Genomic DNA, 24,177 nt, shown 5'->3' on the forward strand with positions numbered 1-24,177 from the left:
ATGGAGGATCAAAAAGCAATGGTGGAAACAATTGTGAAGTTCACTTGGACGGTCAACAACTTCTTTGATCTGAACTGCCAGTGCCAGGTGCTCTACTCTGACACATTCTTCGCTGGCTCTCATCCGTGGTACGTTGCTTTCAATTATTGAATTAGCTCCTACTTTAATTTTGAGGTTATTTTAATTTTTTTCAATTACTTTTATTTTTTTTATCTTGTTTAGGAGGATACTTTTATATCCAGAAGGAGAAGATGAAGTTGAAATTTGTTGGGATGCTGGGAATAATTCTACTAATCTTCCTGATTACTGGAACCGATATGCAAGTTTAAAGTTGTCTTTGATTAATCAGGTTGATGGCAAAATGACAAAAACAGGTAATAATAATTCCATTTACATTACACCTTGGCGTGGTAATAATAATTCCATTCAAAAGAATTTCTTACCTTAAATTTGTTTTGTCATTTTTCCAGATAGTTTGTATGAGGATTTCCACAAACGTCATTTACCGATGATAGTAATGGACATAAAAAAATTTAGTGACCCCAAAAATGGGTTTCTTGTAAACGACACATGCATCATTGTTGCCGAAGTTTCTCTCAACACCAATGCCTCATGCGGTAGAGAGTTAATAGATTTCAAGGGTGTAGCAAAAATTGAAAAAGATTATGTTGAATTGCTAGAGAAAGCATGTTCAAAGCACCCTTCACTTATTCAAAGCCTTCTAAAAAGAAATAGGAGCCAAAGGTTCATTGAACGGGGATTCACAGCTTTAGGAAGAGTGCTTCATTTTCTCAAGACTAAGAAAGTTAAGGATATGGTGAATGATGATGATGCTTGTAAAGAGCTTCAAGATTTATGGGATGAACTTGAGATAATTAGTTTTGATGATTTGACATGGCTTGAGCCTCATGTTAAATCTGCACTGAGTATGAAAGTTTATATGGTGAAAGAAGCGATGGTGACAAAGCTGAAGGGTTATGTTGTTGATCTTGAGCATAGGGTTGAGAGCTTGAAAGCAAATGTGGCTGCTGCACAGGATGATCTTGAAGGGGCAAAAATGGAATTGGCAATTGCTGAGAAAGGCTTTGTGAAGAAAGATTTGAATGACGAATTAGGTCATGGAATACCCTATCTGTAATATATAAGATGATACAAATAAATGATGGACTTTTTTCTTGGTTGAAAAGGAAATGTGAACATTGCTATTAATTTCCAGCTTCTAGCGTATGTTTTCTAATGCAATTAAACCAAACTTGCATTGCTATTTGATAGTTTCTTGTGAGTTGTCATTCAAAATTATATTCTTTAATAAATTATTTTATTAATGGCATTAAGTTATGATAACTTTGTATTGGTTTCATCAAACTAAAAATTTCATTAATTAATTTCTAGTTAAGTGTTTCTTGTGTTTACACGTGCACAATTGTTGCTGAGGATTTTAGTGAAAGAGGAAGGTTATGTAATTAGAGATATCAACGATAACTAGCATGCCAAATACTGTAGGTCTAAGATTGTATAATATATGTTGTTATTAATTAACCCTCAATATAATGTAATATTATAATGTTATAATACATGCTTTATACCACATTTTTCATCACCCATCTCTATTGAACATGATAATAAATTAAGAAACATAGTTCCTCCCAACCTAAGAAAATAAATGTGTATAAAAGTATAATATTTGAAAAAAATAACTCAAAAAAAAAACATAATACAAGCATATGGTGGCGAGTCTTGGAGGAAATGGAAATTGTACAATCCGATTTCTGGTGGTCAACATGCACCGTTTGATTTTCTTCTTGTTGGCCACGTGTCCCACCGTGATTATACCTGTCTTTTCGCCTGATTTTCTCCTGGAAGATGAGACTCACTTTGACTCCCCATCCCACTTCAATTTTCATCTCAGAATTCAAAAGAGACGCATATTGTTCGGCATCTGAAGCAGAACCTACTAAGGTGAAGAAGAAGAAGAAGAAGAAGAAGAAGAAGAGAAGATTGTAGGTAAGTTTTTTCTTCTGATTTCTATTTTTTATTGAAATAAGTCAAAATTTGTCTATATTAATATTTCTCTGAGCATTGTGTTGATTACTCTGGGGTTTCACTAATACTTGGCGGGTGGAAGGAGAATGGAAAAGGAGCAACAAGAAGTAAAGGTTTTAACAAGTGGCAAGTTCACATGGACCATTAACAACTTCTCTAGTCAGGTTTGGTTCAAATTCTTCTACTCCGACACCTTCTTCGTCGGTCCCTATTCCTGGTATGTACTTACAACGATAGTTTTTTCTTCTAAGCATTTCTCATTCTTTCAAAATATTACTTTTAACTTTTTATTTCATTTCATTTTATTTCTAATGTTTTGGATTTGTCAAAAATATTCTGGACCTTGACTCCACCAAGTTGAAAACTTTAACTGCTTATAATATGAGTGATTTTGCATGTGTACTTAATTATATAAATTCTGTTACCTTTGGATTCTTTTAGGCAGATAGCTATACTTCCAGGCATGCCCAACATTTATTTACGAGGCTTATTGGTAGATCGATTGTATGCTGGCGACATTGATAATGTTCCTGTTGGATCGAGATCTCTTAACTTCAAGCTCTCTTTAGTTGATCAGCTTCATGGCAAATCCACTATAATAAATGGTATCATTATATTCTTTGATGGATATCCTTTGTCCTTTTGATTAATCATCTAGCGGCATTTTTTCTTATCAAACTTTATTTTGACCTATGATTTGTGATTTTGCTAGAGAGTGAGAATATCAATATTCATCAGCTCAAAACAGGAGTTGATGTTGTTTCCTTCAGAGTACATTCAGACCTAGTTTTTTACCGCAAAAACGGGTTTCTTGTAAATGACACGGGCATTGTTGTTGCTGAGGTTTCTGTCAATGGTTTAGGACTTGATCATGATCAAAATCACCCATGTTCAGTTATGAAGTCCACAGCTTTATTTTTGGATTTCAAGGGATTATGCAAAATGGAGAAAGACTATGTTCAACTACTAGAGAATTCATGTTCAAAGTGCCCTTCTCTTATTGAAAGCCATAGAAAGAGAAAAAGGAGCCAAAGGTTCAATCAACTTTCATTCACAAAATTAGGGAAACTGTTGCATTTTCTAAAGACTAAGAAAGTGAAGGACATGAAGAGTGATGATGCTTGTATGGAGTTACAAGATTTATGGGAAGAAGCTGAGATTAGATTTGATGATTTGAGTTGGTTGGAGCCACATGTTAAATCTGCTTTGAGCTATTTTGAGAATGCAGCCAAGGTGGAAAAGCTTAAGGCTAATGTGGTTGATTTAGAAGAAAAATTTAAGACCCTGAAAGCAGATGCAATTGCTATAGATGCTGTTCTTGAAACAACAAAGAAAGAATTGGCAAAGGCTGAAGAAGGTTTTATAGAAATAGATTTGGATGATCAACTAGGATATGGAATACCCTAAATCCTAATTAAGATTAAGATTATATGTAAAGATATTTTTGTATTTTGCTTACTAGTTAGATCTCTATCATTCTGTAAACAAAATTCAGAACACTGATGTCTCTAGGACTTATTATAATAACTCTATTATCTAGTATTCTACCTTTGTCAATTATAGAATGTTTAGTAGGGTTACTTGTATGACGTATATAATCGCTAATTTTTGTCCTGTTATTTTTTTTAAAATATGGCCTAAACATATTTGTATTGTTTATGTTTATATTGTTGTGATTATATTTGTATTGCTGTGATTATATTTATAGTCCTGTGAGGATAATTGTATACCTGTCACTATGTTCGTGTAAAGCAAGCGATTGCAAAGTAGTATTCGAATTATGTGTATAAAATCTAGTTTTAGGGAGATTGAAGGATTTAAACGAAATGATTAAGAACTTATTTGCTTAATATATGATTTTTTTAGGGATTTATATGATATGTGATTTTTTTGCGACTTATAATTTTTTTTCGTTATTTAATATTAGTGATGGGAATCTCGAAAAAAAAAAAAACCAACTATTTCCTCCATTATAAAAATCTATAGTAAAAAAAATCATATTTACAAATCATCTTTAAAATTGTTGACAATTTTTTCATAGAACTTGGTCCTTTGAGCACCACAAAATATTTTTCCCATCCAAGAACTCTCCATCAATGATAACTAGCATGTGAACTACTGTAAGTCTAAGATAGAATAATATATCTGGGTAATTTACATAAATAAATAAAGTGGGAGAATTATTTACGTAAATGTGCAAATCTGTTTGTTGTTACGATTTTGTGCAAAATTGAATATTATGTAAACCGTGGCAACCCACCACGGTTTCAAAACAAACATAAACCGTGGGAGGTCACCACGGATTAGGAACAAATTGTGTTGCATGTAAACCGTGGGAGGTCACCACGGTTTACGTATGAAAAAGTGTGTGCATAAACCGTGGTGAGTCACCACGGTTTATGTAGAGCTAGAAAACGTGGTGGCTTGCCACGGTTTACTTTGACGAAAAATCTATATATATGTGGGTGATTCAAGCACCAGAAGAGATCATTCTCACAATGGCTAATGAGGAAGAGAGCTTTCTTGCTCTGGTGCATTGCTCTGGAAAAATAAAAAAAAGCAAAAGCCATGGTGTGAAGTTCACCGACAGAGAACCACTAAGTATGTTTATCAGTTCGTCTATGAGTTTGTCGGACTTGAAGACCAGCATCTTGGAGAAGCTTGGCGTGTTGGGTTCCAAGTGGGTGAAGAAACTATTCTACAAGATTCCAATGGCGGTTGTCTCGACCGGTGTTCAGTACGAAACCTTTGCGGTTAAGTCTGATGAAGATATTAGGGTTCTGTTCTACTGTGTAAGGAGTTTTCCGGAGATCAGAATCCATGAGTTGTTTGCGAAGTTGGAGGTTGGTGTCGATAGTTCTGGGGCATCCGCTCCAGTTCCTTGCGTAGCTTCCGCTGGTGGTGCATCTAGTTCGATGCCTCCGGTCAGACCGCATCTTCCGCCGGTTCAATCACCTTCTTTTGCGGCTGACTTACAACAAACGGAGGTTGTTGGTTCTGTCCCTTTCGAGCCTGCAGCAGTCATTGAGCCGCCCAACGTCGTGGGCACCGGTGGTGGCCTCGTGCCTTATCTCGAAGACTTTGGTGGACCTGATCATATAGAGAATGCAATGCGTGACGATGAATCTGAAGAGGAGCCTGTTGATATCGATGGTGACAGCGACGAAAACAGAGGCGGCGATCCAGATGCGCAACATCGGCCTTCAAGTTCTGCTTCTCATCAATACCCTCCACACTTCTCGACACTAAACTTGGAAGCTCTTGGTCAATAGGAAGACAGTGGTAACATAGTCGGTAGATCTTCTACAGAATTTGAGATTGGGCAATCTTTTCAGAGTAAAGATGAAGCTGTGCTCAGTGTGAAGGACTATAGCATCCGGCGAGGTGTTGAGTACAGAGTCATCGAATCGGATCATTTGAAGTATCATGGAAAATGCAAGCAATTCGGCAAGGGTTGCACTTGGTTGATTCGTGTAGCGCTTCGTGCACGAAAGGGAACTTGGGAGGTTAGGAGGTACAACGGGCCACACACGTGCCTCGCAACTTCTATATCAAGTGATCACCGTCAGCTGGATTATAACGTTATATGTGCGAGGATTCTTCCTATGGTTAGGGCGGATGCTGCGGTTACGGTAAAGGTACTTCAAGAAGCGACAGAAGCTGATTACGGTTTCAGGCCTAGTTACAGGAAGGTCTGGTTGGCTAAGCAGAAGGCTGTGGCAGAAATATATGGAGATTGGAAAGAGTCTTACGCGGAACTGCCCCGTTGGATGCTAGGGATCCAGGCAACAATGCCGGGAACAATCACGGTGCTGAAGACGTCTCCGGTTCAGATTGGTGGTGCTGTTGATGAGTCGAGGGTGTACTTTCACCGACTTTTCTGGACATTTCCACCCTGTATCGAGGCTTTCCGGCATTGCAAGCCACTCGTCAGTATTGATGGTACCCACTTGTATGGGAAGTATGGAGGGACGCTCCTGTTGGCTATAGCTCAGGACGGAAACTCGAACATCCTCCCGGTAGCATTCGCCCTTGTAGAGGGGGAAAATGCAGAGTCGTGGTCATTCTTCTTGTCAAACCTACGAGAGCATGTGACTCCTCAGGAGGGTATCCTAGTTATCTCAGACAGGCATAATGGGATCAAGGCGGCCCTTGAGGCACCTGAGAATGGATGGCTGCCTCCTCGTGCATTCCGGGCCTACTGTATAAGGCATGTGGCCGCCAATTTCGCCCTAACGTTCAAAGGTAAGGACTCAAGGAGGTTACTGGTCAATGCTGCCTACGCCAAGACTGAGGGTGAGTTTTACTACTGGTTCGACATCATGCGGACTGAGAATCCAGCAATGTGTGACTGGGCCAACCGTATGGAGTATGACAAATGGACCCAACATGAGGATGCTGGTCGACGGTTCGGGCACATGACCACAAACATCAGTGAATGTGTGAACTCCGTGCTAAAGGGAACTCGCAACCTCCCTGTCACATCATTGGTTAAGTCAACCTACGGGAGGCTTGCTCAGCTATTTGTAGTCCGGGGACAGACAGCAGAGGCACAACTCGGAGCCGGCCATGAATTCTGTCAGGCATTGGTCAAGGCTATTGATCGGAACCTTAGAGACTCCAGGTGCTTTACTGTGACATTATACGACAGGCACCAACTAGAGTACACCGTGGCTGAGACAACACCAACGGGGACGTTCTCTCTTGGTAGCTACAGAGTTTTCCTTAAAGATCACCGATGCGATTGTGGGCACTTCCAGGCGCTGCATTATCCATGTTGCCACGCCATTGCCTGTTGCGCCTACTCCCGGCTAAACTGGGCGTCATATGTTCATGAGGTGTATCGTATGACTGAGGTGTTCAACGTTTACAATCATGGGTTTCTCCCACCTATTCCTGAAGGCCTGTGGCCTCCATATGGTGGCCCAACTATTATTCCTGACCCTAATCTGCGGCGGGCAAAGGAAGGTCGTCCAAAGTCAACCAGGATCCGAGGAAGCATGGATCAGTCTCAACAGAATCAGCCGAAGCGTTGTGGGTTATGCCGTCAACCTGGGCATACGCGAAGGAACTGTCAGCAGCGATCACAAAGTGGTGGAGGGGATGCTTAGATCTCATGTTGTGTAACCCTCGTCTATGCTGTTTTATTTTTTTCTTGCTCTAAGTAATCTTAGTAATGCGTCGTTGGTTAAATATGTCACTTTCAACGTGTTTCATCAACAACGAAATCTTAGTATAATAACCTCGTTTTAAATTATCAGTTTCATTAAACCTCTTTAGATATCTTTAATAATGTGCATTATAATATATACCATACATGAACAGATGAATTACTCTGAATCAGGCACTCACTACATACTCAAATGATAAATAATATTTAACAGTAACTCTGAAATACATAAACACTAACAATCATGCACATTACATAACGCAATTAGGGTTTATGCACACACTTTTTCAAAATTGCTTCCTCATAAACCGTGGTGACTCACCACGGTTTATGCACACACTTTTTCATACGTAAACCGTGGTGACCTCCCACGGTTTACATGCAACACAATTTGTTCCTAATCCGTGGTGACCTCCCACGGTTTATGTTTGTTTTGAAACCGTGGTGGGTTGCCACGGTTTACATAATATTCAATTTTGCACAAAATCGTAACAACAAACAGATTTGCACATTTATGTAAATAATTCTCCCACTTTATTTATTTATGTAAATTGCCCAATATATCTTGTTATTAATTAACCCTCATTATATTGTAATATTATAATGCTATTACTTATTTTACATGCTTTGTATCACATTTTTCATCACCCATCTCTATTGAACATGATAATAAATTAAGAAACATAGTTCCTCCCACCCTAAGAAAATAAATGTGTATAAAAGTATAATATTTGAAAAAATAACTTAAAAAAAATAAAGTGATACAAGCATATGGTGGCGGGCACCTTTTTTTTTTTTCGTGTGGGAGAGAGAAGAGTGTATCTCCCAATGATGTGAGAAAAGAAGTGTTTAATTTTGTTATGAGAGCTACAAATTGGTGCTTTCGATTGTTTTATTTTTTTCAAACAATCACAAATCGGACAGTCCGATCTGTTTTCGAAAATAAAAAAATAAAAAATACAAAACGGACTCTACGTAGTTTTTTTTCAAACAAATCAGATCCTCTAATTTATAGTTTATTTTTTTTCAAACAAATCAGATCGTCTGATTTAAATAAAATACCGTATAAAAAAAATACTTAATCTTCCAATAACAATAACAATGTATTACACATATATTTAACCAATATAAAAAAAATTAGCCTATGCTGGCGTGTCCTGGAGGAAATGGAAATTGTAGAATCCGATTTCTGGTGCTCAACACGCACCGTCTGATTTTTGGCTGGTCGGCCACGTGTCACCGAGATATGGAAGATGAGATTCACTTTGACTCGCCTATCTTCATTCCAGAACTGAAAAGACACGCACATTGTTTGTTGGGCAAGCTTGAGCTTTCTGAAGCAGATGCAGAACCCAGCAAGGTGCAGAAGAAGAAAAAGGAGAATGGAAAAGGAGCAACAAGAAAAAAAGGTTTTAACAACTGGCAAGTTCACATGGACCATTAACAACTTCTCTAGTAAGTTCTTCAATCACTACTACTCCCACACCTTCTTCTTCGGCCCCTATTCCTGGTATGTACTTACAACGATACCTTTTTCTTCTAACCATTTCTCATTCTTTCAAAATATTACTTTTTAACTTTTTATTTCATTTTATTTTGTTTCTAATGTTTTGGATTTGTCAAAAATATTCTGGACCTTGACTCCACAAAGTTGAAAACTTTAACTGCTTACAATATGAGTGATTTTGCATGTGTACTTAATTATATATATTGTTACCTTTTGTTTCTTTTAGGCAGATAGCTATTTCAGGTATCCCCAACATTTATTTACGAGTCTTATTGGTAGATCGATTGTATACTGGGGACATTGATGGATGGAGATCTCTTAACTTCAAGCTCTCTTTAGTTGATCAGCTTCAAGGCAAATCCACAATAATAAATGGTATCATTATATTCTTTGATGGATATACTATATTCATTACATGTCAGATTTATATAATTATTATTCCTTTCTCCTTTTGATAAATCATCTAGCGCCATTTTTTCTTATCAAAAACTTTATTTTGACCTATGATTTGTGATTTTGCCAGAGAGTGAGAATATCAATATTCATCAGCTCAAAACAGGAGTTGCTGTTGTTTCCTTGAGAGTACTTTCAGGCATGGTTTCTGACCCCAAAAACGGGTTTCTTGTAAAGGACACGTGCATTGTTGTTGCTGAGGTTTCTGTCAATGATTTAGGACTTGATCATGATCAAAATCACCCATGTTTAGTTATGAAGTCCACAGCTTTATTTATGGATTTCAGGGGATTATGCAAAATAGAGAAAGACTATGTTCAACTACTAGAGAATTCATGTTCGAAGTACCCTTCTCTTATTGAAAGCCATAGAAAGAGAAAAAGGAGCCAAAGGTTCAATCAACTTTCATTCACAACATTAGGGAAACTCTTGCATTTTCTAAAGACCAAGAAAGTGAAGGACATGAAGAGTGATGATGCTTGTAAGGAGTTACAAGATTTATGGGATGAAGCTGAGATTAGATTTGATGATTTGAGTTGGTTGGAGCCACATGTTAAATCTGCTTTGAGCTATTTTGAGAATGCAGCCAAGGTGAAAAAGCTTAAGGGTAATGTGGTTGATTTAGAAGAAAAAGCTAAGACCCTGAAAGCAGAGGTAATTGCTATAGATGCTGTTCTTGAAACAACAAAGAAAGAATTGGCAAAGGCTGAAGAAGGTTTTGTAGCAAGAGATTTGGATGATCAATTAGGATATGGAATAATTTCCTAATTTAGATTAAGATTATATATAAATATATTTTTGTATTCTGCTTACTAGCTAGATCTCTATCATTCTGTAAAATCCAGAACACTAATATCTCTAGGACTTTATAATAATTCTATTATCTAGTATTCTACTTTTGTCAATTATAGAATGTTAAGTAGGGTAACTTGTATGCCGTATATAATCACAAATTTTTGTCCTATTACTTTTTTCTAATATGGCCTAAACATATTTGTATTGTTGTGATTATATTTGTATTGCTGCTATTCTATTTGTAGTCTTGTGAGAACAGTTGCATACCCGTGACTATGTTTGTGTAAGGCAAGTTTGACTCTGATATAGTATTAGAATTATGTGTATAAAATCTGATTTTGAAGAGATGGAAAAGTTTAGCTGACTGTTAAATGAAATTATTAAGGACTTATTTGCTTGATATATGTGTTTTTTAAGGACCTATCTATCTCATATGTGATTTTCTTGTGATCTATCCGCCTAAGAAATAGTTTGCTTAAGGAGATTAATTTGTCCTAATTTAACATGGGTGTTTAACGGCTAAGGCATTGGCTTGACGTGACACATCAGATTATTCTGTTAGTGCTAAACGGAGTGGTGTCAAAAACGACCAATTCATTTGACACGTTTGAAACCAATTATATAAGTAATTTTTGTTGGAGACTAACGTTTACTTTGAAATTCTTTAGAAACTAATTTGAATAAATATTCAAATATTATTAATTAATTACGGACTAAAAATAATAAATTATGTTGGTGCTCTAACATTTTTTTAATCTAAAAAAAATTGGGCCATTAATTAATTAAAGGAACAAGAAAAGTTTTGTATTGAAAAAAGAGTTAGCTAACAAGGATGTTTATAACAAAAAAATGATAAAAAAAAAAAAAGAAGTTATTTTTCAACTTTCATGTTACGTAGCTTCTTGTTCCACTCACATATATAAATAAATCAAGATAACTTCGTGTGTATAGTTCCCAACATAAGTGTTTTCTTGATCTAAGGAAATGGAATATCAAAAAGCAACTGTGGAAACAATTGTGAAGTTCACATGGACCATCAACTACTTCCCTGAACTGAACTCAGACTTTCAAGTTGTCCCTCATTAATCAGATCGATGACAAAATGACAGAAACAAAAGGTATGTGATTGAATATTATCATCCATAACCATCTATCCCATTTTTGTGCTCTCATCATTTAACTATGTAGATAGGTAGTGTATTAATATATATTGATAAGATCATGTTTATTTGAGAGTGTAAATAACTCGTATAAACATTTCAACTTATGAATATTATTGTGGATCATGTACTACTCTTTGTCACTTTAATTTTTCAGGAAGTTTGAATGTCGAATTCATAGGAAGCATTGTTACAACTGGATATTATCAATAGTTTATGGCTTTAAAGTACATCGATCCCTTTCTTTACATATATTCAAAATCAATCTACTTACTCCAATGGCTGATATTCACAAAATTGCAGGCATCAATCCTACTATCGACAATTTATGTGTATGTATACGAGTGATACTGTTATGGACACTACCAAGTTACGAAAATTCTCCATTGCCATACTCAATTGAGATGGCTTGGCTCGATGAAGACGTGAGTTTTCTACTAATATTTTTCTATTTTATTTTAAATTTATATTATTTATATTTTAAATTTATTTGTTTATTCCTATCTAATCGTTCTTTGATTTCTGTTCATCAATTTTATTTTATTTTATTTTGCATGTTTTGTAGTATTTGATAATGAGGCAAAACAAGTTTTGAAAAGAGTTGTGTAGAGATATTTGATCCATTCCTATTGGTAAGTTCTAACCAATATTTATTTCTAAAAATATTAGTGAAGATATTTTTAATGGTAATTTTTATATTATTTATTATTAATATATTATGTAATACCCTGCAGAAATGAGATCTATCGAATACACCTACACTTTTTCTCATTCTAATTGATAAGATATTTCTCTTCATCGCTGAAGTTTAAATATCTGATGATCCACATTTTTCATCTTCTTATAAAGTTAAGAAGATAATTGATAATATGGACCTCATAAATAAATTCAAAGATGTTCACCCTATTCAAATTGTGAGTATAATTATAAGTGTACTTTCTATTAAAAATCAATTTATTTTTTGCTTCCTTAGTCATTAGTAGTATCTAATTTATAAATAATAATTAATAATTAATTATAATTTTAGAATGTTCACTACACGGTGGTTTGCTTCTAATTTCAAAGGCATCATCAATCATTAAAGAGGAGAAAGTAGAAAGTGCTAAGATATTTGTTCAAAAAATACATTTTTTGTTTGTTTGTTCTCTCAAAATTAGATCTTAATTTTATTAAAAAAATATTAGTGAGATAAAATCCAAGGTTAGAAAGAAGTCTTTAATTTAACGTGGTAAAAGTACATAATTTGTTGCTTGAATTCTCCAATGAAGTTACGGCCAATGGTGAATCTGAAGGGTTGGAAAATGCTATTACACCAACTAAGCGACTATCCTAAGAGCCGGAAGATTCGAATGTGGAAGGGGATACCTCAACTTGCAAGAAGATCAAGATTGAGAATGAAACTTGAGAATTCGGATGCACATATTTTGGAATCCCTTTTAGAGTCTATCTAATAGAATAATGTCAAGCATATGTTTGTTTTGGTGGAAACATTGTCTTTTCTTGAGTTGTTATTTTTCTTTTAGTTCTTTTCGATTTTTATGTTTGGAATTTAAAATTTTTTAAAATATAAATTGAAGTTATTTGGTTATTACTTGTGGTTTTATTTTTAATGATTCTCACCGTTGATATTATGATAATTTCTAATTTAATATTTAATGTCATAAAGTTATAATCTTTTTTTGAATTATTGTTGATACAATTAAGTTAGTTATTAATATTTAATGTGTATTTTTTTAAAAAAAATTAATTATAAATTTTAATTAAAATATTATGTTTAGAATTTTAAATTTAAATTCAAATATACTTTTTTTGAATTTTTAAGTAAGTAATTGGGTTTGAGAATATTTTTTAAAAATTTATATAATTTATAAGTTATTATGCTAATTACAAAGGATTATAATAAAGTAAATAGAATTATCAGTCTTATTAAGATGTGAGGTTATTTATACTGTTTTAAAAAAAATCTTTATCTTTATAGCAATATAAATAGGAAGTTCTTATGCTGACGTGGTGGTCATACATTGAGTTTGAAAATTTATTTGTTTAAGTGTCAGTCACTAAAATTTTTTAAAATTTTATTATAAATCATAACTTATTATTTGCTTACGTTGTTACCTTTTAAATTTTTAAATATACTTTTTTAGGTTGTTGGGTATTTAGTTTTTAATATTGTTGAACTAATAATTTGCTTAGGTATCATCACTAAAAATTTTTAAAATGTTATTTATAAATTATAATTTATTATTTGCTTAAGTTGTTACTTTTTAAATTATAATATTAAAGTAAATAGAATTATCAATCTTATTAAAATGTAAAGTTATTTATACTATTAAAAAAAATTAATTTGACTTTTCTCTATACTTAATTCTATTTCTAATGTTGTTTCGGACATTGAATTAATTTAAAAAATTTTATTTAAAATTTTAAAATTTGTACTAGATAATTAAAAAACTCTATTTAAAAATTTAAAATTTGAAATTTTAATACTAATTCCTAATTAAGTGACTTCTTAACCGTTTCTATTTTTAAATTTAAATTTTTTTACTTACTACATTTATAAATTTTCTCTTTACTCAATTTACATTGTTATCTTTTAAATTGTTTTTACAGAATAGAAGTACTTTCATTTTTTTTCTCTTTTTAAATACTTTTTCTAAATTTACGTAATTTATAAGGTTATTAATTTTTAGATTGTATTTAATTTTATTTTTTTTTTATCGACAAATAATAGGATTGATACTATTTATGACGAAACTAATAAAATCATTCTTAAATTAACAAATTCCTATATTCTTGATGAACAATGAACATTTAATTAAAAAATTTTATTTAAAAATTTAAAATTTGTACTAGTTAATTAACAAACTCTACTTAAAAATTTGAAATTTGAAATTCTAATACTAATTCCTAATTAAGTGACTTCTTAATCGTATCGATTTTTAAATTTAATTTTTGTATTTGTCACATTTATAAATTTTCTCTTTACTCCATTTACATTGTTATTTTTTATATTGTCTATATACAATAATAGAAGTACGTTCATATTTTTCTCTCTTTTTAATTATAAGCTATTCATTTTCAATTTCATTATTTAAAGAAACAAAAAAAATATTTTAATTATTAGTTAAATTTATTGACTGAGATTAAACTTATTATTATTTGTTAAAATTTTTTACTAGAATTTTGATATTAGAACTCATTTATCTAATAAAATAAAATATTTTGTGATTAAAATATATTTATATCTAAACTTTTCCGACAAAAAAATATTTGGAAAAGTAATTTGGAGTATTATTTCCGAAAGTTAAGACGTATATATATGAACATTATCATCCATAACCATCCATCCTGCTTTCATCTCTTCATATAACTATTTAATTATTTATATAGTGTATTAATATTATTAAGGCCATGTTTATTTGAAAGTGTAAAAAACTTGTATAAATTTAGTTTTGTCAATTTTCCAGATGATTTCACCGTCAACTTAAACGATAGCAATGCTACAATTGGTAGTTCATCGTTCATGGATATCGACAAATTTCTTTACTTCGATAATGGGTTTCTTGTAAACGAGACATGCATCATTGTTGCCGAAGTTTATCTCACTGACAATAATGCTTCATTTGATAATAAGTTAGTAAATTTCAAGGGATTATGCAAAATGGAGAAAGACTATGTTCAACTACTAGAGAAATCATGTTCAAAGTACCCTTCTCTTATTGAAAGCCATAGAAAGAGAAAAAGGAGCCAAAGGTTCAATCAACTTTCATTCACAACATTAGGGAAACTCTTGCATTTTCTAAAGACTAAGAAATTGAAGGACATGAAGAGTGATGATGCTTGTATGGAGTTACAAGATTTATGGGAAGAAGCTGAGATTAGATTTGATGATTTGAGTTGGTTGGAGCCACATGTTAAATCTGCTTTGACCTATTTTGAGAATGCAGCCAAGGTGAAAAAGCTTAAGGCTAATGTGGTTGATTTAGAAGAAAAAGCTAAGACCCTGAAAGCAGAGGTAATTGCTATAGATGCTGATCTTGAAACAACAAAGAAAGAATTGGCAAAGGCTGAAGAAGGTTTTGTAGCAAGAGATTTGGATGATCGATTAGGATATGGAATAATACCCTAAACCCTAATTAGATTAAGATTATATATAAATATATTTTTGTATTCTGCTTACTAGCTAGATCTCTCTCATTCTGTAAAATCCAGAACACCAATGTCTCTAAGACTTTATAATAATACTATTATCTAGTATTCTACTTTTGTCAATTATAGAATGTTTGGTAGGGTAACTTGTATGCCTTGTTATATCACTAATTTTTGTACTTTTTCTTTTTTCTCATTACATCACAATTAATTAAGAAAAAAAATTTTCCTTTAACTTTGCTTTTTCAAATAACTTCGTAAGCATTTTGTAGTGATGATGAAAATAAACAAGTCCATTGTATAGATGTAGATTATTAAACTAAGTTTAATTTTGACACTATTGTACTATCATTTTAAATAATGAGTGATTACTTTTTTTATTTATAAGAGTCCAAATAATTCTATAGATAGATAGAACTATACATAAATCAAAAAATAACAAAAATATTTTTCCATTTGAAAATAAAAAAATTGTTAGGAAAAAAATTGGGAATCTTTTTTATAGACCGATTCAAAAGTGTACCCTAGAAAAAATGAAAGTAGATACTAATTTTGTTGATATGATTAAAAAAAATTGAAAGCTCCTCATAAGAAAAAGAAAGTAACTGAGGGGTAGTAAAGTATGGTAATATATAAGTTTTTAGTCACCAAACAAAATAATATATAAGTTTTTTATATTTTTTATTCCTTTTATATAAAATCAATTGAAATTAAAAAAATGGATAACATCTTAAAAATGCAATACACAATGACTAATTCTGATCATTATATTCTAGTAAATAAGGATATTATACTTTTTTTTATTATTATAAAAATCATAACTCTAACTAATGAATTATAACTCAAATAATATATCGTTTTTCAATATTCTCCTAAGAAATCGGAGTTCGAGTCTTTCTATTTTTGAAAAAAAAAACCCATAACCCTAGCACCAAACAAAAATTAAAAAGTGAAGCCCATGACATAATTTCTTTCTCGCTTAAAAGTTTTGGGTTCTAACCTCACTTTTAATTCTTAAAAAAAAAATAAGTGAAAGCTTTGAGGGGTAAAACCGTAACTGAATAAAAAATGATAGCAAAAGAATTCTTGGAAACTCATCAAAGGATTCTGCAAGCGAGGGAGTAAAAACTAAAAACCAGAGCTTTGAGGATTACATAGAGGGAAACGAAAACAGAGCTTTCAACAAGCATCAAAGAAGAGAATTTACTATTTACCACTTACAAGTTTTCATCTTTCTCAGGTAAACCTCTTTCTCTCAATCAACCTATCATCTTATGTTATCTTATTATTCTATAACGTCTGTATCATTGACATTTCACCAATGGTTAATGATTTAGGGCTAAATTTTTATTTTTGTTATTTTTTATTTTTTTCATTCTTATCGGTGAGACCCGTCAGATTTTTTTTTTTCATTCTTATTGAATATATAGAAAGAGTTTGAGTTTATTACATATAGTTGTTAGTTTAGAATTCTCAATTCTTCAAACACATTTGCATGTTTTTGTCTCTGGCTGTATAATCTTCAGCAATTGGATTATGAAAATACATTTCGTCTTAACTTTCCAATCACTGGTATTGTTAAAATCTTGTCAGTTTTAACTATGAGAAAATTAGTTGGGGTGAAATTTTAACAAGATGCTGTTGCTGGGTGCTAAAATTTGGTGTTGAAGAGTCTCTCTGAATACTCTCAGTGTTAAGACAGAAGATCTTTGATCTATAACTAGTTAGCCATTACTCATGTTGTTTCAAAATAAATGTCGTTTTCATTCTTTTGATGCACTGGAAAATCAATGTATTTGAACACAAAATATATAGATAGTTGTCTCATAACCATAGTGCATAAGTAAGTAAAGAAGTACTTGCATAGTTGCATGCATGCTTGATGTTTGTTTCCAGAAACATTCACAACCACTAAGTTTCATTGATAATGTTTCAAAATTATGTTAAACACAAACAGTGTTACGTGGTGAGCTGAAGAAATGGAGGATCAAGGAGAGGTTGAAACAACTATCACCTCAAAGTACACATGGACCATCAAGAACTTCTCTAAATTGAAGTGCGACAAGCTCTACTCCGAGAACTTCTTCACTGCCAAGTATCCATGGTACTTGCTTGCAACCAACTCCTATATATGTATTTTGCAATTATTCACTAATAGGCATTCTCTTTGGTACATTGTTTTATTTGTGTTATATATATATTATTAGAATATTATAATTAGGGAACAAAATCAAGAAAATATGAAAGAGAATCAGAAAAAAAAAAATGATTTATTAGGATATTATTCTATAATTAGCGTACTCATTAGCGTTCTCTTGGTCTATATATTGGTAAGAACCTTGTAATCAAGTGAAGATATCAATATGATACTTTTCTAAATTATTCTTCGTTTCTTTTCCTTAAACCCTTTGTACCAATGTAACATATATATGCTTTGGATTTGATTTTTAGGCGGATTCGTATACATCCAAAAGGGAATAAAGTAAACTGCTTGTCAATCTATTTGTCTGTTGGTGATAATGCTAATTTTCCTGTTGGTTGGAGCAAAACTGCTAACATTAAGATGTCTCTAATTAATCAGCTCTATTCTGATGACACCATAACACATGGTACTTCTGACACTACTATTTCGATTTCTGCATTCTCTTTATTGTGAAGTTTACATATATAAAGCTTTTAATTGAGTCTTATCAGTATCATTTGTCTTATTGATGAAAACTTTTATTTTCTAGCAATCTCATGCATGTCATAGTGCTGCCTTTTGGATGATTTTTGACAATTTTTCATAGATGAATGATCATGTTATGAAGGATTCAGTAGATGGAGCATTTTTCACTCAATTCTCTTGTTCTTATTTTAATTCCAATCTATTCTGCTTTTGCTAGTGGGCGTGCATACCTACAAGCACAACAGCACAGGAGTGGTTGCTGCCTATGGTTTCCCATCCTTTGTGTCTTTAGCTGAATTTTGTGACCCTAGTGAAGGGTTTCTTGTGAAGGACACATGCATAATTGTTGCTAAGGTGTCTGTTGAGAATTCAGGACACGAAGATACTAATGTTGATCACTTGCCTAAGGAAATGTGCTCATCAACATGTGATGAGTTGATCAATTTCAAGGGTCTATGCCAAATAGAAAAAGACCATGTTAATCTGCTGGAGGAAGCATGTTTGAAGCATCCTTCCGTTATTGAAAGCCATCGAAAGAGAAAACGGAGCCAGAAGTTCACAGAATGGTCATTCACAACTCTAGGGAAAGTGTTGCATTTTCTAAAGACAAAAAAGGTGAAGGACATGAATGAAGATGCATGTAAGGAGCTTCAAGATTTGTGGGAGGAGCTTGAGATGGTTAAGTTTGATGACTTGAGTTGGCTAAAGCCCCATGTTGAATCTGCATTGAGTATGAAAAATTATGCGGAGAGATTGATGAAGGTGAAAAGGCTGAAGGGTAGTGTAGTTGCTCTAGAGGTTAAGAGGAGGAACCTGAAAGAACTGATGATTTTAGCAGAGACAGATCTTGAAAGAGCAAGAAAGGAATTGGCAATAGCTGAAAAAGGGTTTGTAAAGAGAGAAATGGATGATGAACTAGGATGTGGAATACCCTAATTAAGATGACTGCCAAATAAGACTTCTATTTTGGTTTGCTGGCTGAGATTATATTAGAATCTATTTATATTTTTTGGTAATATTTATTGGTGTACTTCAAACATTACACATTCCATATGGAAATAGAGGCCATAGCTCCTTAGATTTCTATTCTTTTTCTTTTTATTTGTCAAAGTGCTACTTTATAACTGTGTGTAGCTGAACAAAACTGCAAATCTCAAGTTGAGTCTACTTAATCAGTTGAATGCCAACAAGAACAAATCTTACATTTCATGTTACTCTGTCAATATATAGTTGATTGGATAGAGTAAAATTTATTTAGCTTTTAAAATCTTTTAATATCATCATTTTAAATGAGTTAAATTGATTTTAAAAAATTCTACTAAGTCAAATAATTTTACCGTTTAAATTATGTTACAATTTTATATTTTACATGTTTAATTTATTCTTTCAATTTTAGTAATTCTTTTTCCTACCTGTTGGACAACTATAATTATATAAAAGTAATAAAAGCAAATTTAGGCCATACAAACTATACATAGTTATTAGTTAAGATTAAAAGTTTCTACAAATTTGTCAGATGGATTGAACAACTTTTAATTTTAGGTATCATAATACAACACATTCATACAACACTAAAAAGTTCTTTTTCAATACTTGACACATTTGTCAAAATTTTAATTTTTTTTTTTTGGTCTTGTCAAAATTTTAATTTGAGTACAGCATATTAAGAACATATGAATTACCACTGAAGCTTTAGCTTGCTTCATGGGCCTAGAGAAAGTCCAAAAAAATTTTTTTTGGAAATCATTGCGGAGAGTAATAATGTTGGAAGTCATAAAAAGTCTCAAAAAAAAAAAAAAACTCAAAGCAATTATTTTAGTATCTTTATTATTGACTGTTTGCATCTAGTATTAGTATCTAGTTCTAGTACAGTAAATTTTTTATATATTAATTAAGAGAAATAGTAAAAGAGTAGCTCATAAATTGGCAAATATATCTCTAACGAATTCAAATATATAACCTAGCATATATCTCTAACGAATTCAAATAGTATGAATCAAAAGATGTGCCACAACACATATATAACCTAGCACGTTTGGATCGCCTAGATACTTTCATGAATAAATCGCTACCTATTTACCCGTCAAAAACAACTACATTATAAACACACAAACTCTTCTCCCTCATCTCTTCACTTATTTCTAGCTATTATCATCATCATCAGGTTCACCTTCTTTCAATTATTACTCTTTCTTTCTCTCATTCGTTCCTTTTTCATTGCCTTATTGTGATGTTACTATGGCGAATAGATAGTAGCATATATGGTCTTTCTCATTATGAAAGAAAGAATAGTCCCAAAAAATAGTTCTATATATGTGTATGAGTATGTGTGAATTGAATTCTCACAAGTAATTACAGCTTGATACTACTTTTTATTATTTAAGATTTATTTATTTATTGTTTTTGTGTTTTTTAAAAGGTCAGAGCCGTGGCGGCCATGGCACCACAAAAAGAAATGGGGAGGAATTTCAGTTTCAAAGACAGCCTTATAATGTGCTTCAAACCTTACAACAACAACAACAACAACAACAACAATAATAATAATAATGATAAGAAGGAAAGAGATGATAATCCCATGGTGAAAGACAAGTTATCAGATTCTATATCCAAATTGAAAGGTTAATTTCTTCTACTCTGAGACCTTAGTAGAGTTTGAGTATTTTTATCGTTTTGATTTCTCTTAACAAGATTTGAATATTTGCGTTAAATTGTGAAAAATAATTATCAATTAGAATTTGTATTTGTAATTACTTATTCTTGAATTTTTATTTAATATTTTTAATATTATCAATTAGAATATAAGTAGTTGCGAATATTCCGAAGACAGATATATAAAAAAGTTTCAACTAACCTTATCACTATTTCGGTAAAAAAAAAAAAAAGGTAGCTTCGCTGTTTGCTAAGTCAATTTTAAAATTTTAATGTTTTTTTTTTTCATTTTGATTCATTTATCTAGTTTTTCTCCATTCTAAATTTAATATCACTTTCAGTATCAGATACAGGGAAGAATTTTTCTCAAGGAAGACGAATTGAAACAAATCTTTCTACAACTGTGAAGTACACATGGATCATTTGGAATTTCTCTGCATTGAAATGTTACCTCAAATACTCAGACACATTTTTTACAGGAGATCATCCATGGTATATATATATATATATAAATACGAGTAACAATGTAAAATATTTTATACAGTTGTACAATTATAAGTTCACAATATTTTTTTGAATGAACATTCATACTTGATTAGACACATATATAACAGTTTTACATTAATATTATAGTAAAATTAAATTCAATAAATATATATACTTACATATTATATATATTTGCAATTTAATAAACTCATCTATATACGTATATGTTGCAAAGGTACTCTCTATTTTACACAGGTTTTAATAATTATGTATTATTTTTTCTTTGGATTTAATTTTAGGCGAATCAGTCTATATCCACAAGGATTTCGGCCGAACTATTTGTCAATTTATTTGAGTAATGGTGATAAATCTCTTTTACCGGCTGGTAGTTGGAATAAAACCGTTAGTTTCAAGTTGACTCTCAAAAATTACTTCTTCTCTGATAAAGAAATAACACGAGGTATTTTTCTCTCTACTTTCTCACTTCAGTTTATTTATAATGGAGTTTAGTTACTGTTATTTCGTTTGGTTGTTTGCCTTGTATTTTTTTTTTTTGAATTTTATAAAAAAAATTAGCACCATAATTAAATATTCTGCATTATTATTAGTTTTATGAATTTGATTATTATCACAAAATTTTAATTTATTAATATATGATTTTGGCAGGTACTAAATATGAATCAGGCAGTGCAAAAGGTCCTGGCTATGGTTACGCATCGTTTATAACTTTAACCGAGTTTCTTGATCCTAACAACGGGTTTCTTGTGAACGATTCTTGTACTATTGAGGCTGAAGTTTGTGTTGTGAATGATGGTCATCAACATCATCCTAATGATAATCGTATAGTGCCTTTGGTTACAAGAAATAACGACAACAACAACTTAGTGGATTTCAAGGGTTTATGCAAAGTGAAAAAAGATTTTGTTCCACTACTGGAGGAAGCGTGTTCTAAGCATCCTGAACTTGTTGAAGGTCAGAAAAGGAGAAATCAGAATGAAAAGTTTATTGAAAACTCATTCATGGCTTTGGGAAAAGTTCTTCATTTTCTAAAGGACCATAAAGATGTAAAGGATTGTACTGATGATGCTGTTAAGGAGTTTCAGAATTTGTGGAAGGAACTTGAGTCTTTTGGATTTGATGATCTCACTTGGTTGGAAAATGATGTTAAAATCTATATGGTGAAAAAGTTGAACGAGAATGTTGATCTTGGAGGAGAAAAAGGAGAATTGTTGAAAGTAGATTAAGGCTTTGTTATTATTTAGTAGAGTAAATAAATTCTGATATATTTTAGTAGATCATATTCTAATGTCAGAATTAAACCTCTCTAAATTACAAACAGTTTTAGTAGATTAGATTAGATTATATTAGGGTCAATTAAGGATTAGTTTAAATTTAAGTGTGATTAGTGTGTTTGTCTTAATTTAAGTATGTTTGACTTTATTTAAATGTTATGGTTTTTTTGTATTTACTTTAATATTTAATATAGCTTTTTCAGAAAGAAAAGTATCGAGAGTCAATGGAATATTTATACAATGTGTACAATAAAAGTTTAGGGAGTATTAGAGATATAACCATTAGTGTTACCTTTATTCATCAGCGTAAGCCTTTAAGATGAGTGGTATCAGATCCGAAAGGTCAAGAGTTCGATCCTAATAAAAACACAAGAACGTGTTTTATATTGTTGATTAAATTCAATAAAATTAGTCTAATATAATAAAAATTAATTATGATTAATATTATTTAAAATCTTATATATTATTTAACATGATTAAACTTGATTTATAAAAAAATTGAATGTAAAATATTACTTTTATATATATATATATATATATATACTCGTATCTAATTATCTCTAAACAGTTTAAACCACTCCAACTAACTATTCTTAAACCGCGTATTCTCTGTTTACAAACCATATGCATCCTTAATAGTTAGGAATAGGATCATATATGAATTATCTAATTAAGATGGTAAATTAGACTTTGGTTATTACTTATTAGTCAGGTTCTTAAATTTGGTCACGATGCATGTCATGGATGCTATGAATCTGATGACTTCTTGATGGGATATTCTTCTTTTTTAAAAGATATTGTTAAAAGGTTGTATATTACTAGTTATCATGTTATGTGAAAAGATTATTATAATTTATTTATTTATTTATTTTTGCAATTAGAGTTTAAAAATTTTGTCATGTAAAAACAACAGACACGTTAAAAGATATATTTGATTCTCCTCTTTAGTAGCATTAATATCCTTTTCTTTTTGAGATATGAAAACTAAAAGCTCGCTCATTTGTTAGTTGTTACTAATTTACTATTAATATTACCTAGTCTTGTGGAGATATAAATGGCAAGAACTTAAGTTTTCGAAAAATATATAAGCCTCCGCTTTATTAGTTGCCTTTTAACTAAATACTCAATAGTCGACCAGTCTTTGTAACAATAATTATTTTTGAGAAGTTTTAATTGGATATTTACTCTAATAATTTTTTAAATATTCTTAAATTAAATCTTAAATCTTTTAAAAAATATAAAAAAAGAAATTTAATAAATGAAAGCAATAATTTTTATACATGTTCACATTTTGATTAGGACATAAAAATACATTTTTTAATATTAAACTAATGTATGTACCTGTATTCTATCTACACGCGATAATATACAAAAATTTAAAAATATATAAAATATATTTTTTAAATTTTTTAAATGAAACACATGATAATTTTTGTTATAAAAGTTTTGTAAAGTTAATTAAATTTAAAGTTTAACTATTTATTATATTAAAAATAATAAAACTAATGAATAATAATTTTATTTATTTTCAAAGTATAACAGTTGCTCATTAATTCAACTATGCTATTAATTAAAAATTTTTAATTTTATTAATATATAATAAATAGATAATAGATTATATTTTGAATTAACTCGGAATAACCAATTAACTGTCCTAAGAAGAAAGTGCAATGCAGGAAGAAAAAACTAAAAGAGAGGGGCGGGTGTGAAGAATTAATTAACATTTAATAATGTTCACTTTAAGTAAACAATTTAATTAAATTCTTTATTTAAAAAAATAAATTATAAATATTAAAAATAATTTA

General features: G+C 31.4%; 7 protein-coding genes across 8 annotated transcripts; all 7 read left to right on the forward strand.

The window, feature by feature from the left end:
- LOC130963575 (ubiquitin C-terminal hydrolase 12-like) lies at positions 1-1,138 on the forward strand. The gene is made up of 3 exons (XM_057889676.1): positions 1-128; positions 223-374; positions 471-1,138. Exons 1-3 carry the CDS (start codon positions 1-3, stop codon positions 1,136-1,138), a joined length of 948 nt encoding a protein of 315 aa, XP_057745659.1.
- Positions 1,139-2,129: 991 nt separating this feature from the next.
- LOC130963576 (MATH domain and coiled-coil domain-containing protein At3g44800-like) lies at positions 2,130-3,450 on the forward strand. Its single transcript, XM_057889677.1, has 3 exons — positions 2,130-2,260; positions 2,485-2,648; positions 2,756-3,450. The coding sequence occupies exons 1-3, from the start codon at positions 2,130-2,132 to the stop codon at positions 3,448-3,450; spliced, it is 990 nt and encodes a 329-aa protein (XP_057745660.1).
- A 1,091-nt stretch (positions 3,451-4,541) lies between these two features.
- On the forward strand, positions 4,542-7,154 carry LOC130963577 (uncharacterized). The gene is made up of 2 exons (XM_057889678.1): positions 4,542-5,307; positions 5,353-7,154. Exons 1-2 carry the CDS (start codon positions 4,542-4,544, stop codon positions 7,152-7,154), a joined length of 2,568 nt encoding a protein of 855 aa, XP_057745661.1.
- Positions 7,155-8,536: 1,382 nt separating this feature from the next.
- On the forward strand, positions 8,537-10,128 carry LOC130962183 (MATH domain and coiled-coil domain-containing protein At3g44790-like). Of its 2 annotated transcripts, XM_057888311.1 has the most exons (4): positions 8,537-8,723; positions 8,947-8,963; positions 9,060-9,095; positions 9,244-10,128. In XM_057888311.1, the coding sequence occupies exons 1-4, from the start codon at positions 8,557-8,559 to the stop codon at positions 9,939-9,941; spliced, it is 918 nt and encodes a 305-aa protein (XP_057744294.1). In that variant the 5' UTR covers positions 8,537-8,556; the 3' UTR covers positions 9,942-10,128. The 2 variants fall into 2 exon arrangements, with proteins under 2 accessions (XP_057744294.1, XP_057744293.1); XM_057888310.1 differs by having other exon boundaries at positions 8,947-9,095.
- Positions 10,129-14,651: 4,523 nt separating this feature from the next.
- LOC130963578 (uncharacterized) lies at positions 14,652-15,257 on the forward strand. Its single transcript, XM_057889680.1, has one exon. It carries the CDS (start codon positions 14,652-14,654, stop codon positions 15,255-15,257), a length of 606 nt encoding a protein of 201 aa, XP_057745663.1.
- Positions 15,258-16,398: 1,141 nt separating this feature from the next.
- On the forward strand, positions 16,399-19,072 carry LOC130957997 (MATH domain and coiled-coil domain-containing protein At2g05420-like). Its single transcript, XM_057884870.1, has 4 exons — positions 16,399-16,517; positions 17,235-17,381; positions 17,729-17,886; positions 18,163-19,072. The coding sequence occupies exons 2-4, from the start codon at positions 17,257-17,259 to the stop codon at positions 18,879-18,881; spliced, it is 1,002 nt and encodes a 333-aa protein (XP_057740853.1). The 5' UTR covers positions 16,399-16,517; positions 17,235-17,256; the 3' UTR covers positions 18,882-19,072.
- Positions 19,073-20,520: 1,448 nt separating this feature from the next.
- On the forward strand, positions 20,521-22,324 carry LOC130963579 (MATH domain and coiled-coil domain-containing protein At3g58210-like). Its single transcript, XM_057889681.1, has 4 exons — positions 20,521-20,563; positions 20,936-21,086; positions 21,380-21,540; positions 21,747-22,324. The coding sequence occupies exons 1-4, from the start codon at positions 20,521-20,523 to the stop codon at positions 22,322-22,324; spliced, it is 933 nt and encodes a 310-aa protein (XP_057745664.1).
- The last annotated feature ends 1,853 nt before the right edge of the window (positions 22,325-24,177 follow it).

The sequence above is a fragment of the Arachis stenosperma genome, chromosome 2 (genome assembly GCF_014773155.1).
Source record: "Arachis stenosperma cultivar V10309 chromosome 2, arast.V10309.gnm1.PFL2, whole genome shotgun sequence".
Classification (NCBI taxonomy): Eukaryota; Viridiplantae; Streptophyta; class Magnoliopsida; order Fabales; family Fabaceae; genus Arachis; species Arachis stenosperma.